General features: G+C 35.6%; 1 protein-coding gene across 1 annotated transcript in view; it reads left to right on the forward strand.

Annotated features, from left to right (window-relative positions):
• Positions 1 to 7,050: 7,050 nt before the first annotated feature.
• Positions 7,051 to 15,765, forward strand: part of LOC114313960 (uncharacterized) — a 28,534-nt gene continuing 19,819 nt past the window's right edge. The window contains exons 1-3 of the mRNA XM_082872061.1: positions 7,051 to 7,128; positions 13,946 to 14,472; positions 15,517 to 15,709. Of these exons, the coding sequence (XP_082728187.1) occupies positions 7,051 to 7,128; positions 13,946 to 14,472; positions 15,517 to 15,709 (798 nt within the window). The remainder of the gene's footprint in view (positions 7,129 to 13,945; positions 14,473 to 15,516; positions 15,710 to 15,765) is intronic.

The following is a 15,765-nucleotide window of genomic DNA, read 5'->3' on the forward strand; positions in this document are numbered from 1 at the left end:
GTCTGGTTTGTGTAAATGAATATACAAAGTAATTTTTTTTTTTTGAAATTCAAAAAAAAAAATTACAAAAAGAAAAAGTAAGCTAAAAAAGTCCACTATTTTGCACTTATTTTTATTTTTTTTGTATTTGTTTTGACTTTATTATTATTATTTTTTATTTCCCGGATCATCTCGTCTCGTTGAATCTAGAAATGTAAATTTTTTTGAAATTTAAAAAAGAAAAAAATTCATGAATCTAGAAATGTAAATTTTTTTGAAATTTAAAAAAGAAAAAAATTCATGAAAGATGAAAATAAGCCAAAAAAAAAAAAAAAAATCCACTATATAAGTAAACTCCAAACACCCATACCTACACGTTATAGTTTATTAGTAATTGTAGTTATTCAGTATTTATTATGTAAGAATAAGTCTAAAAAGTTGTGTCTAAAAGAGATTAAAAAGAAGGGGGTATTTTTTTTAAGGTCCCTGATATTATGATTTTATAGTAAAAAGGACATCAAATATTTTCATGATGTCTAAGGTCCCTCAACATCAATCCAGAGAAATTTCAGTCCCAGAGAAAATTGGTCCAGAGAAATTCTGGGAAGAATTTCTCTGGACCAACCCAGAGAAAATTTAGTTCAAAAACCAGAAAATTTCTCTGGTTTTAACCCAGAGAAAATTCAGTTAAAAACCAGAGAAATTTGAAAAATCCAGAGAATGAGGTTCAAAGCAAATTCAACACATCCAACTCTACAAAGCCCATGAATGTACGTGTTGTATGTTACAATAGTTGGGCAATTAATAGTTCTTCTATGAGTTTGTGATAAATTTTCTTTAAACTTAATGGTATGAATTTCTCTGGGTTGAATCCAGAGAAAATTCAAATTTCTCTGGATCACTTTCTCTGGGTTGAATCCAGAGAAAATTCAAATTTCTCTGGATCACTTTCTCTGGGTTGAATTTCTCTGGGTTGAATCCAGAGAAAATTCAAATTTCTCTGAACCTGAAGATATTATATTCAACACTGGATATATATATATATATGTGCTGACATTGTATATATATATGTATGTATCATATATATATATATATACGTTTGCAACCATAGATAAGATAACTAAGAGTGACTGTTTAATTATGGTTGAAAAACCACCACAAAACCCTAGACAACAACAACAATCACATCATCAATGTGGAGACAAGAACCCAAATACCCAGTTCAACAAGTGACGAAGGCACCTTAGATCTGGTTTCGAGAAATTGAAGTCTCCTACTGACTGTTTGTTTCTCGGCGACGCCATTGAAGGCCGGATCCGGTGAAGCTGGAGCTCAATTGGTTGGAGAATGAAGTTAGGGGTGAGGAACAAGAGTTGATCTGGACAGGTATGAGAATGGAGAAGTTTAGAGAGAGAGAGAGAGATGAGTTTTGATTTGGTAAGGTCAAATTTCTCTGTGATATGTTTAGGGACCTTAGACATTAAAAAATAATTTTGTGGATCTCTTCCATTATGAAAAGTGGGAGAGGGACCCTAGACCAATTTTCCCAAAAAGAAGTGGTTGTTTGACTTTTGAGGTGGTTGTTTGGGAAGCAGATGAAACATTCCTATTTCTTTTTTATTTTAGGGTATTACAATTCAGTGTATTTTTAAATAAATAATAAAATTTATAAATATTAATAATTAAATATATATATATTTTTTATTAATTTATAAATATTTTCTAAAAATTCATTTTTCTTTATCTTTCTTCATTTGTTTTATTGATTTATCAAATCAAAAGGTTTGCTGTCAAATTATTAAGGTATCAGTAATATTAGATAGGTTTTGCTTGATAACAGTTATAAGTTCACTTATTTTAGTTTATTTGGTTAAAAAAATAAACTAATGGTTTTTGGGTCCTTTTCTTTGAGTTCTATATAAGAAATTGTCTATGAACTATGAAAAAACACTATAAAAAATTAAAATTTTAGAAACTAAAATTTAATGACAAAATTATTTTTGAGGGATCAAATATTTTTGTTACGAAAAGTGTTGTCATTATATTTTTAGCAACAAAAATTAGACATTAGTGACAAATTATTATCATTTTGGGGTCAAATTTTTTGTCTAAAAAAATAAACTATTTTGAGACCAAATTATTTTGTCCGTAAAAGTCTATTTATTAGTGACATTTTCAAAATTTTGTCGCTGAAAGCCTTGTTTTGACTTTTCGATACGACTTTTTCGCAAACTATCCTCAAGACAATAGAAATTGGTCCTTAAATGTCTTTTGTAACAAAATTTTCAGTTTTAGAGACCAAAAAATTTGGTCTCTAAAACTCTTATATGTTGTAGTGAAAAAAAAAAAACTCAAAACTTATCAAGAAATTCAAATGGACAGTGAAGGTTTGATTTTGTTGTTGTGGAATCTAATCGTGAATGAATATTGGTAATAGATTATAAATTTTGAGTAATTTTCTAATTTTATTGAATTTGTAAAATTGACCAAAAGAAAATCTATTTTTATGATCTATGCATAAGTTTCTCCAGATATCTTCTGTATATGTGTGGTTTGTAAACACCCTTTTTGTCCTTTTGGTCTACTTGTTATAATAAGATGGAAAAACAAACCTACAACACCAACAATTAAGGGACCCAAAAAAAAAAAAAAAAAAACTCATACTCTATGTGGTTTGTCTTTTATGTCAATTCAATTTTTGTTACATCAATTTTATCATTGAATTATTCACATTATGTCAATTTTTGTCTAACAGACAACATCCCATTAGAAAATTTGTTAGAATTAAAGAACAAAATAGTCTATTAACTCTCTCGAAAGTAATTGACGGGTTAGTGTCTAATTTGAAATTTTCAATTCCCTTTTAAATAGATCATTTTATCTTTAATTTCTGTCTAATTTCTTAAAGAGTGTTTTTAATTAGATTCAACAATACAAAAAAATTAAAAGACATAGCTGATATAATTGAAACCATAGTGACCAATCAAAACATAAATTACATAAATTATAAGATTATGTTTATGTGAAATAAATTGAAAGAGAGTTGAGAGAGTGATATTGACAGAGAATTATCTGTTATTCATTCTGTAATGAGAAACCAATTCGAAGCTCCATAATATAGGAGCTGATTTACAAACATCATTATGATGTGTTGCATTAAAATAAAGAAAAGGAGCCGAAAGAGGAATCGGCCGAAAGCAGCAGCCGAAAGGTAAATATTAAAATATACCTATACATATTATATACATACTAACATATTAATATATTATAGTAATATATACAAACTATACTATGAGAATAATATATTAATATGTATGTTAACAGCCCCCCGCAAACTCAAGTAGGGCAAACATCAACCAACTGGAGTTTGGAGACAAGTTCAATGAAGCGGCCAGGAGAATGAGCTTTGGTGAAGATATCAGCAGGTTGATCAGTAGAGGAGATGGGATGGAGATGAACAGTACCACGAGTGACGTGTTGACAAATAAAATGACAGTCAATCTCAATGTGCTTGGTGCGATCATGAAAAACATCATTGTGAGCGATTTGAAGAGCACTGTGATTGTCACAAAAGAGGGCAGTAGCGCCAGAGGGAGAAACACCCATGTCAGCAAGAAGCCAACGAAGCCAGAGAAGCTCCTGAGTAGTATCAGCAAGAGCACGATATTCAGCTTCGGTACTGGAGCGAGCAGTAAGAGTTTGTTTCTTGCTGCGCCAAGAAATAAGAGAATCACCCAAGAAAAAGCAGAACCAGGTAGTAGAGCGCCGGTCTGTAGGATCCCCAGCCCAATCAGCATCTGAAAAAGCTCGAAGCTGGAGAGAGGAGCGGGCGGAATAATGAAGTCCATGAAACAAGGTACCTTTGAGATAACGAAGGATACGGACTAATGCAGCATAGTGAGAGGTACGAGGAGCTGACATAAACTGGCTGACAATATGAACGGCATAGGCAATATCAGGACGAGTAACAGTGAGATAGACAAGGCTGCCAACCAGCTGACGATATAGGGTAGCATTAGAGAGAAGAGTACCATCAAGAGGTGTAAGACGACTTTGAGGCTCCAGGGGAGTGGAGGCAGTCTTGCAATCCGTAAGACCAGCGCGGGTGAGAAGATCAGTGGTATACTTAGCCTGAGAGAGAAAAGACCCCGTGGAATCATGGAAGATTTCAAGACCCAAGAAATAGCTGAGAGGACCAAGATCTTTCATCTCGAAATGATGACTAAGAAACTGTTTAAGGCATAGAATACCATCAAGATCGTCACCGGTGATAATCATATCATCCACATAAAGAAGAAGCAAGGTGGTCCCTTGAGCAGTGTTCCGGATGAAAAGAGCAGTATCATAAGAACTGGAGGTGAAACCACAGTCATGAATAGTAGAGCTGAACTTGGCAAACCAAGCGCGCGGAGCTTGTTTGAGACCATATAAAGCACGCTGAAGTTTGCAGACTTTATGAGGGGGATAAGTAGACCTAGGGGGAGGTTGCATGTAGACCTCCTCAAGAAGAACACCATTAAGGAAAGCATTTTTTACGTCCATTTGATAAAGATCCCAGTGTCGAGTGGTAGCAACCGCAATCAGGCTGCGAACAGAGGTGAGACGAGCAACAGGAGCAAAGGTCTCCTCATAGTCAATACCATATTCTTGGTTGAAGCCTTTGGCAACAAGACGGGCTTTGTAGCGCTCAATAGATCCATCAGAACAAGTTTTGGTTTTGTAGACCCATTTGCAGCCAATGGCAGTCTTGCCAGGAGGAAGATCAACAATGTCCCAAGTGTGAGTTTTGTCTAAAGCCTGCAATTCATCAGTCATAGCTTGCTGCCAAAGAGGATTAGAGCGAGCCTCACGATAGGAGGTTGGTTCATAAGTAGAAAAAGCAGTAGAACCAACAATAAAGTCACGAAGACGAGTAGAAGGTTGGGTTACCCGGTGTGGTCGAGTAGAGGCAGGAGGAGCCAGAGGGAGAGACTCACTAGGAGTGGAGGATCCCGAGGGAGCAAGAGCAGGACCATCAGAAGGAGCAAGTGCATGGGACAGACCAGTAGGCAAGGCAGGCTCGAGGGAGGCGGGTAGGGGCGGTGGAGTAAGCTCATTGGAGATCTCGAGGGAGACGGGCAAGGGCAGTGGTGTAGGTCCAGCAGAGGTAGGCAAGGCAGGCTCGAGAGAGGCTGGTGGAGTTAGCTCATCAGAGAACAGATCCGTGAAAGGGTCAGTAAAAAACAGAGAGGATGAGGGAACAGACAAACGGAAGAGAGAGAGAGAGGAAAACATTTTGTGTTCCCAAAAGACTACATGACGAGAGATACGAAGTCGCTGGGAGAGAGGATCCCAACAACGATACCCCTTGTGTTCAATACCATACCCTAAGAAGCAAGAAAGACGAGAACGTGGTTCAAGTTTGGTACATTCATGAGGTTGGAGAAGAACAAAACAGGCAGATCCAAAAACCCTAAGGTTGGTGTAAGGGGGACGGGTGCCATGCAGACGCTCATAAGGAGTGTGATCATGAATGACAGGCGTAGGGATACAATTTATAGTGTAAGCAGCAGTGAGAGCTGCCTCTTCCCAAAAATGTTCTGGACAAGAGGAAGACAGAAGGAGAGCTCGAGTAGTGTCAAGGATATGTCGATGTTTCCGTTCAGCACGGCCATTTTGTTGAGACGTACCGGGACAGGAACGATGAGGTTGAGTACCATGACTCTGAAGAAAGGAAAGAAAGTCAAAATCTTTATATTCCATGGCATTGTCGGAGCGAAAAAGCTTAATATTTTTAGAAAATTGTGTTTTAACCATTGCAGCAAAATTGTAATAAAGTTGTTTGAGCTCAGAGCGATTTTTCATAAGAAACAACCATGTAAAACGGGAAAAATCATCTATAAAAACAACAAAATAGCGTGCGCCTCCCATAGTAGGAGTAGGAGAGGGTCCCCAAATATCAGAATGAATGAGATCAAATGGTGCAAGAGAAACAGAGGCACTTTTATTAAATGACAAGGCAGGTTGTTTGGCAAGTTGACAGGACACACAATCTAAAACATCAGAACTTACATGACCTAAATGACCACTGGAAATTAAAGATTTTAAACGACCAACAGAAAGATGGCCTAAACGATAATGCCAAAGCTGAAAAGGAGATAAAAGAGGAGCAGTGGTAGCAGTGGTAGGAGCTGTGATCTGAGAGGAATCGGGAACATGAAGATGGATGAGTTCGTAGAGACGTCCATGCTTACGGCCTATCCCAAGAGTTTGCCCCGTCCGAGGGTCCTGCACCAAACAACCAGTACGGGAAAAGGTAACAGTTAGACCATGCTCACATAATTGACTAATGGAGATAAGATTTAAAGTAAGAGCAGGCATAAGATAGACATGGGATAAAGATAAGTGAGTGGTTGAAACAGAACCAACATGACTTACAGACAGAAGAGACCCATCAGCAGTATGGATAGAAGGAACATAAGGAGTAGAAGAGAGAGGAGTAAAAATAGTAGGATCAAAAGTCATGTGATTACAACAAGCGGAGTCAAAGTACCAAGAAGAGTTACCTGCGGTGGCAGATAAAGCAGTAGATGGAGGAGTACCGGAATGCTGCCAAAAATGTTGAAACATGGCTTCGACATCAGTTTGAGAGAAGACTGGAGTGGAAGGGTCTATAGGAACAGAGGAAGGTAAATCCTCTGAGGCAGCAGCAGCAGTGCGTTGAGCAGGCATTGGTTTAAACTGAGTCCCAGAACGGTGAGAGTGGCTGCGAGAAAAATTCCCGGTGGAAGGACCATTGCGAGAGGGGGCGGGATTGCGGAAGCAGTCTTGCTGGAGATGACCAGGGCCAGTCTTGTTGCAAAACCGACAAAGACGAACTGGACAATGAACCAGAAGATGAGTTGACGGAAGATTGCGGTTGTGAAAGTAATTGCAGGTATTGGACTTCTGTGGTGAAGGTGGGGAAGGAGAACTTCGAATCTGAGGAGTGGCAAGAACAGAGTCCACAGGGTGCGGATGGAGAGTACCAAATCTGGTTTCCTCTGACAGGAGTTCAGAAATTGCTTGCTCAAGAGTGGGTAAAGGAGTGCGATGAAGGAGAGATGCTCGGACTGGCTCAAATCGGGGAGTGAGAGCCATGAGAAACTGAACCAAGCGCTGTTGGTCACGGTAAGTAGTAAACAAGGCAGCATCCGTAGTACAATCCCATGGAGGTTCAGAAAGAGCGAGCTGATCCCAAACATAATACATTTGGGAGAGGAAATCATTAATATTCTGAGTTGTTTCTTGGTGCATGCGGTGAAGATGACTCAGAAGCTGATATTGGTGAGCAAGGCCAGTAGTCTGATAGCGTTCTTGTAAAAAATCCCAGATGGCTTTGGCAGGAGAGGAAGCAGAGTCAAGTTGGAACCGACCAAACTGGAGGCTGATAGATGTAATGGAAGTATTGCGAAACCAAGTGATGATCTGATAGTTTTTACTATCCCAATCTTCCAATCGGTCGACATATTTGGTGGCGGAGTCTGTGGCAGCGGAATCCGTGGTCTCTTGAACGGGTTTGCGTACATCCCCAGTGATGATGCGCCAAAGTTTCTTTCCTCTGAGAAAGCCAGACATAGCTTGTGCCCATAGGACATAATTAGTCCCTTCAAGAATAACGGAAATAGGGTGATTAGAGGAGTCCAGGCGATCCATGAGAGAAAAATAGCACAATTGAGGTAGAATCTGAAAAATCTGAGATTACCAGTGAATTCAGATGGTCAAAATTAGTCAGAAAAGGAGTGAACGGACCAAAAATATGACCAGAAAGGCACAAAATCAAATAGTCAACGGCTGGTCAAACTGCGCGGCGCAGGTTAGCATAGATTGGCGCGGCGCACGTTAGCAGACGAAGACACACGGCGCACGGAAGCAGAAGAGGCAGTGGCGCACAATAGCACCGGTCAGTGTAGGAGGCGCGTAGAGCGCGTCTGAAGCGAGGCAGCGCGTGGGCTAATGTTCTGGTGGCGCGTGGAGGCGCGTGAGACCTCAGATGATGATGAATCTGGTGGCGTTGGCTTCGTCGTGAAGAGACGAAGGTGTTGGTGTTGTCAAATCTGTGTATTGGGTAAGGACGAGGTATGCAGTAATCTGCCAAGAGAAGAAAGTGTGATGCAGAGGCTTAGGAGAAACACCTGTGCTCTGATACCATGTGAAATAAATTGAAAGAGAGTTGAGAGAGTGATATTGACAGAGAATTATCTGTTATTCATTCTGTAATGAGAAACCAATTCGAAGCTCCATAATATAGGAGCTGATTTACAAACATCATTATGATGTGTTGCATTAAAATAAAGAAAAGGAGCCGAAAGAGGAATCGGCCGAAAGCAGCAGCCGAAAGGTAAATATTAAAATATACCTATACATATTATATACATACTAACATATTAATATATTATAGTAATATATACAAACTATACTATGAGAGTAATATATTAATATGTATGTTAACAGTTTAGATCACAAATTTTGATAAAGATTTAGAAAGAGAAAGAAAAAAATGTGAAGATAATGTGAATGAAATATAAGTTTTTATTTGTTTGTTTGTTTGTTCTTTCCTATAAATTTTTTTAATATAAATTTATGATTTAAACACAATGTACCTATAGTTTTTTCTAAATTTTTTTCATAAAAATAAAAAAATGTTTAAAAAAACGAAAAAGAAAAAAAGAATTAAAAAAACAAAAAAGAAAGGCATAAAAGCATTGCAAACATCAACTTGTTGCCGATCCACTTCTTTTTGGTTCAACTTGTATGAATATTACATGAATCTATCTTGGGAATTCGGATTGTGGTCACCTGCCAAATAAAGTAAATCCAGAACACTGCTTTTAGTAGACCATTAGAACGACTAACAGCTACAATATCAATAACTAGAGAAAATTTTTGAGAGGACACAGTGCGGCTTCTGTACAACAGCTGTGCGTGTAATAGGGTCTATTTGAGATCCTAACTCGATAATAGTTCAGTTTTTAGGATATGTTAAATAAAATATTTTTGTAAAATTTTAAATTAATTGAATATTGATAACTCCATGATTGGATCAAATTTGTATTTGATTTTATAATCAAAGTTACACCAATCATTTATTTTTATAGATACAAATTTAATCTGATCATAAGTCTACCCATATCTGATCAATTTGAAATTATACACGTATATTCTATTCAATATACTCTAAAAAGTGACAATTTGGATTATTAAAATGAAACCCAATTGAGCCCCATTATGTGCACAATAGTGACTACTGTGCAAAGGCACAACAGTCACATTGCATCCTTTTTGAGGCTTGTAGAAGGGCGAAAATCTTAATGATAACTTAATCACTAAAGTCACCCTCATTAATGGAGCAATTATAATTAAAGGAGTATGGACAAAACCCTAAAGAAAGTGGGCCAAAGAAGAATCAAATGGGGTTAGACCCATTGGACTCGAAGGGACCATCTATGGTAGAACTATCTTAAGCAACCATTTGAGGTGAGACCTATGATGGCCCAGTATCTGAGGTGACTCACTAAGGCACTGCATTGTTAGAAGACCATTTCAGCCTTGCCTCCAAGGCACAAGTACTTAAGGCATACCCCTCGAGGGAAGTGTCTGATGTGATAGTAGCCTTAATCACTACTATCTGAGGCAAGACTCCTTAGGGTGATAGCAAAAGCATTACTAGCTTGGCACTTATAGCAGGCCATAAAGCTTACTGATTGGAGCTGATAGCAGGCCCTAGACGTACCAATATGTTACGAAAAATCAGAATCATGATTCCCACGAAGATGGATGCAAGGCAGCCTAAAAGTAAGGGATTCCCTTTCTATTTACCCAAACTAAGGACTTGCCTCGGTTGCAATGGCAGAACCCATGAAACCCCCTGTGGCTTTGTATGAGGCACAACATAAGCTGAGTCCGGGCTTTGCTGTGGGCTTCGCCCTGAAAAGTTAGGTGGCTAAAAGTAAGGGAGTTGTTGAGGTGGATGCAAGTATGACTGATAGCGGGCTATAATTCCCAAGAAGGTATGTTAGGGGAAATTGTACTGAGTAAGGAAGTGTCGTGCAAAGTACCACCGAGGAAGATATCAAAAATAGCACCTTCTAAGGAATGTACCAAAAATAGCAGCTTCTAAGGTACACACAAAAAATGACCCATATCAAGGGACACGTCCCCACCAAAGCTTGGCGGTTAGAACAAGGAATATTCTGCATGATCCTTAAGGACACGTGTCATCACTCTATTCAGCAATTTGTGTATTTAGTACCAAGGATATGCCTATAAATAAACCCATTTTCCCAAGGTTTAAAATGAGAATTTTTGGGGATTTGGAGAGGTGCTGCCCATTTCTCTACTACTATATATTCCTTTCTAAATCGCTTGCTCTACTCTCAACCAGTTACTTACTTTCTAACCCTTAGATCATTGACTGTTAGCATGGCCTTGCCTCTCTAAGTGATACTATTAATGTTGTTCATTTTTAACCCCTTGTATTCTAGCGACTCTAAACCCCGTGGCCAACTAGTTCCCGGAGAATTAGGCTCTGATCTAGGTACCAAACCCTCTAGCATTCCTTTAGGCAAATGGTACGACCTTCGATTCCCCTACCGAAGGACAGATGGGTCCCTTCCAGCCGAACCACTGTGTCACAATAGCTGACATCCATTCTACACTTGAACAAGTGTGTAGCAAGTAGAAGTTGTCATCACTACCTAACCCAGATGTCAAACCTCTATACCCTCACGAGATATTGGCAATGCTTGGCAATTTTCCTACTTTGACCCTTAAAATTGTCTTTCCCACTTTAACCCTTCATGTTCCAAAATTTTCTCAGTTTACTCCGAAAGCTAATTTTTATTAAAAATAAGATAAAAAAATGGCACATTAGCAGTCATGTAGTATAAAAATATTTTGTTATATATAACTCACATTTCTGATATGAACTTCAACCACAATATAATAAATATTTGTTATGTTATGTGACAGTTATTATGATATTTTTTGTCTAATTTTGAATTGAAATTAGTTTTAGGAGTAAATTGGAAAAAATTTGAAACATAAAGGCCAAAGTGGGAAAAAAAAAATTTAAGAGCCAAAGTGGGAAAATGGGTAACATTACCCCAAAAAATTAGTTATTTTATTTTTTATCCACAAATTATCGCAACTCTACTAGAAGATCACAAAATATTTTTCATAAAAAATACATAACATGTTTTACAAAAATGCATAACAAGGCGCATACTGTATGCATTGCACACTAATATTTTTCGTAATATTTAAAATTTAGATAAGAAGAAATTACCATTTAGTAGGAAGTGGAGCAATTATTTACTAGCGGGTGAGATCTTCTTTCGGTGCAATTTTTTCTATGTTTTTTATACATAAACAATTGCAGTCTCCGTGTGGTTGTAATTATTTTTAATTATGTGCACTGATTTATAATTTTTCCTTAAATAATGAATTTTGAAAACTTAAAATGATGCCTTCGCAAAAGTACCCCCACATACAGCCATCCTTTGAGGTGCATGTTGTTGTTATTTTATAGGTGTACATGATTTCCATGCTCAGAGTCTCAATCTTTCAAGCATTATTCATACCCATGGATGCTGCAACTCTCATTAAAAAAATTGAGGGTTCTTTTAGTTTGGTTATTTTTAAGGTTTTTGTTTTTTTGTTTTGTCCAGACAATTCTAAAAATTTTAAAAATTTTGAAAAAAAAGCTTAGGAATACAATTTATGCCTATTTTTATAAAATTTTTCAACAAAATTTGGCTCATTTTCATTGTTAGTGAACTTAAAAGAAATTTGATTTTGAGGATCGTTTGGTTTAGACCGACTTACAAAGTAGTTTTTTTAACATAATTTTTTTTATAAAAAAAAATCACTAAAAATGAAAACAAGCTGATAAGAAGCTAATTTATAAATTGATGCCAAAGAAAATTCATTTTTCACATTATGTTGGGAAGAGAGAATTTAAGATAGGACCTGACAGAAATGCGGATACTGACACCCTAACTAATTATCCAAGAGCTTTTACACGGGAAATTCTATTTTCACACATTTAATGACCTTAGTGCATATTTTTTTTTAGTACACATTCTTATTAATTTGATTATTAATTAATTTTTTCAATCCACATATTGAAAGTTGCAATTATACCCTTCATTCATAATCATTGTACACGTACCACTCAACTCTCTTTTTCACACACTTATTCAGTGACTCTACTTGTAGATTGTAGACCAATTGTAGACTTACATGAAGACCATTCAAGACCGTAGTATGAAGTGAAAACAAAATCCTCTATTGAAGATCTCTATTAAAGACCCTATTGAACCTCCATTAAAAATATTATTGAAAACCTTCCAAAATATTGTTGAAGATGTGACATCTTTTGATTTTGTTATTGCATTTATTATTTCTAAATTTCTGTGCACTCCATTGTCATAAAACCCTTGTTTTTTAATTAATTTATTTTTTCTTCAGTTTGGAGATTTTGGCACTGGTTTTTCAAAAATTATACATTTAATTCAAACCTTAACTTCCGAATAAAAGTGATTAGTTCAACAAATTTGTTCCCAAAAAGAAATAAAAAAACTTTTGATAGTTGATGTCCAAATATAATGAAATAATTCGGCAATTGATGTCTGAATATAATGAAATAATTCGGCACTACCGCGAAACGAACAAGAAAAAAACAATTTGCATGAAAAAATTAACATTTTCATCACTAATAGAGTATAAATCTAGAGATTAAAACAATATGAGAGTTGTTATGAGAGTATTACTTTGCAAGCAATAGAGAAGTATAGAGTATGTAACAAGCAAAATGATAACAATAGAAAAACTAGGGTTTAGTTTTTTTTTTTAAACTCAAAACGTGTACATTGAGATTTTATTTATTTATTTTTTTTTTCCCTTCAAAGATGTGTACAAAGAATATTTTCATATAATATTATGGGTGCTAGTGGATATCCATTATGGTCATTTTAGTTTAGGGTATAATTGTCATTAAAATAATATTTCATTAAGTATGTGCATTGAAATAATTAAGTGTGTGAAAATAGAATTTCTCCCATTACACAACAAAATTATCTCTTTACCCTTCTTATTTATTTTATTTTATTACAATTCTATCCCTAAACAAAATTACCAAAAAAGTACTAAAACCTAAAAAAATAAACCCTAATTTGAGGTGATTGGGGGTCAGCAAAGTTGTTGGTCGTCAAAGATGGGGTTGCGGGGGGTGGTCATGGGTTGGGAAAGCTACTGGAGGTGGTTGGCAACGGAGTAGAGGTGGTGGCTATTGAGTTACAGTTTGGAATATTAAGGGTGTAAAGAGAGGATAAGAAGTTGGAGACGGGAATAATTTTGGGATTAAAGAGAGTGTAATGAGATAAAGTGTAAAAATCATAATTTGAAAGAGGGTGTAATTAGGAAAGGGGTGTAAGCAAATCGTGCGTGTGTTGTAAACAGAAGCTCCTTGAAAATGTTTCAATTATTTTGGGAAGAGTGAGTGAGTGAATGAAATATTTTGTCTCTCAATTTTAGTCTAATTTCTAAAAGTATTATTAATTAGACAAAATTGACAAAATATGAAATTTTCAAAACTAAAATTGATTCAATTAAATTATAAAGATCAAATTAATTGAAGAATCAAATTATATGGACTAGTAGTGCAATTTACTCTTTTTTTATTTTTATTTTTCATTAATGACTTGTGGAAGTATGAATCTATTCCATAACTCCTTTTGTCTTTTTCTCTCTTTACTTTTCTACCTAGGTACATCCAATGACTTGCAAAATAAATTTTCTCCTTCATCAAAATCGTGCGAAATTGTTAATCAGTTTTGTCAATTATTAAACTATTCATAAATTTATATATATAAATGTAAACACATTATGTTTGCATCTATCATTAGCGTGTATATATATTCATCTTCCTTATTAGTTGTTTTTTTAGTATGTTATTTCAGATATTTCATTTCAAAAGACAATTCTATCCTCCAATAGTTCTGACATATATCCGGACAGAATCAATTGCTCCATCACATGTCCAGTACATTCTCTAGCGACAATCAAATCGGGCGATTCCTCATCGTTCGAAGTGTGCCCGGAGTACTTCCAATGGATCCACCAAGACCTAAATCCATGGAAGGAAAATGGAATTACCAAAGAAATGGTAGAAAGTGCTGAGAGGAAAGCATACGCAAGAATAGTAATAGTGAATGGAAGAGTATATTGGAAGAAGTTGAAGTTGGCGTTCCAAACAAGAGATGTGTTCAGTATTTGGGGCATATTACAGTTGCTGAGGTTGTATCCTGGAAAGTTACCAGATTTGGATATAATGTTTGAGTATGGTGACATGCCAGTGATTCAAAAGAGAGACTATGGCGGATCAAATACCAACAATGTGACTCCAATGTTTCACTACTGTGGGAGTGATTCAACCTTGGATATAGTTTTTCCAGATTGGTCCTTTTGGGGGTGGTAAAGATTCTCTTTTATTATTTATTTATTTATTTATATTTTAAGTAGAAGTATACATTTTTTAAAGGGTGTGTACCATACTATATGCACTTTATTACATATTGTTCTGGTACATGTTACGTAATTTTCAAATAAACTTATGATATTTTGTGATTCCGAAATAAAATTACAAATTATTCAATTTTTCATTGAAACATTGTTTAATCACAAAATGTACAATATTATTACAAAAAACATATAATTTCATTTACGAATCACAAATTATCGTAACTCAATTAGAAAAATTACGTAATATTTAATAAAAAAATACATAACATGTGCTAGAAATGCAATGCATGGATGTTGGATCTACTATCTCACCTGTCCAACGCATTGTTTTTGAGAGACTTGCGGGCCAAATGTTAAATTCTTAACATCTTTTTAATTTTTTTTTTAATAAAAATTCTTAACATCTTTTTTTGAATTTATAATATTGTTATTTATATAAACGATACACATTCTAAAAGGAGATGTGTACTATATGCTCTAGTTACAACATTTATGGTGTTTAGTTATGATTTATTGTGATATTAATTATGATTTGGTTATGACTCATTATAGTGTTAGTTATGATTCATTATAATATTAGTTATAACTTATTGTAATTAATATTTAGATTATATCCAAAAAAAAAAAAAAAATTGGTTATACCTGATGTAGTGTTTCGTTATGACTCATTATTAATTTTTTTAGTTATGATTGAAAATAATTTAGTTGTAACATTTGTGGTAATCAACACTACAAATATCATTACTTACATATGGTGGAGGATTTGTACCGTAAAATGACCCACATCTTAAATGGTAGAGTATTGCTGTAACAAATTTTATATACTTTTGTAGTAAGTCAGGGAATTTAGAATTTGAACCTAATTTGTGTTCAGAATTTGGGTGTAGGGTGAAAATTGAATGAGAGTACCATGTATAGGATGAATTTGGACAACATATTGATATTTTTAAATAAGATTTTTGAGCTTGTAATCTAGAGGTTTTTGGTCTCTGGCAGGCCAGAGCTCCAGATAAAGCCATGGGAAGCCCTTAGTAAGGATCTAGAAGAAGGCAACCAGAGAGTGAAGTGGATTGATAGAATACCCTACGCTTATTGGAAAGGGAACCCAAGAGTTAGTTTAGTCAGAAAAGAGCTTCTCAAATGCAATCTCACTGACCAACAGGATTGGGGTGCACTCATTTATGACCTGGTAACAATTTCTTCCCTTTCTTGTCACAGTAATAGTTCAAAAAAAAAAAACTACTC

This window comes from Camellia sinensis, chromosome 5, assembly GCF_055761805.1.
Source record: "Camellia sinensis isolate YWXY chromosome 5, ASM5576180v1, whole genome shotgun sequence".
Lineage (NCBI taxonomy): Eukaryota > Viridiplantae > Streptophyta > Magnoliopsida > Ericales > Theaceae > Camellia > Camellia sinensis.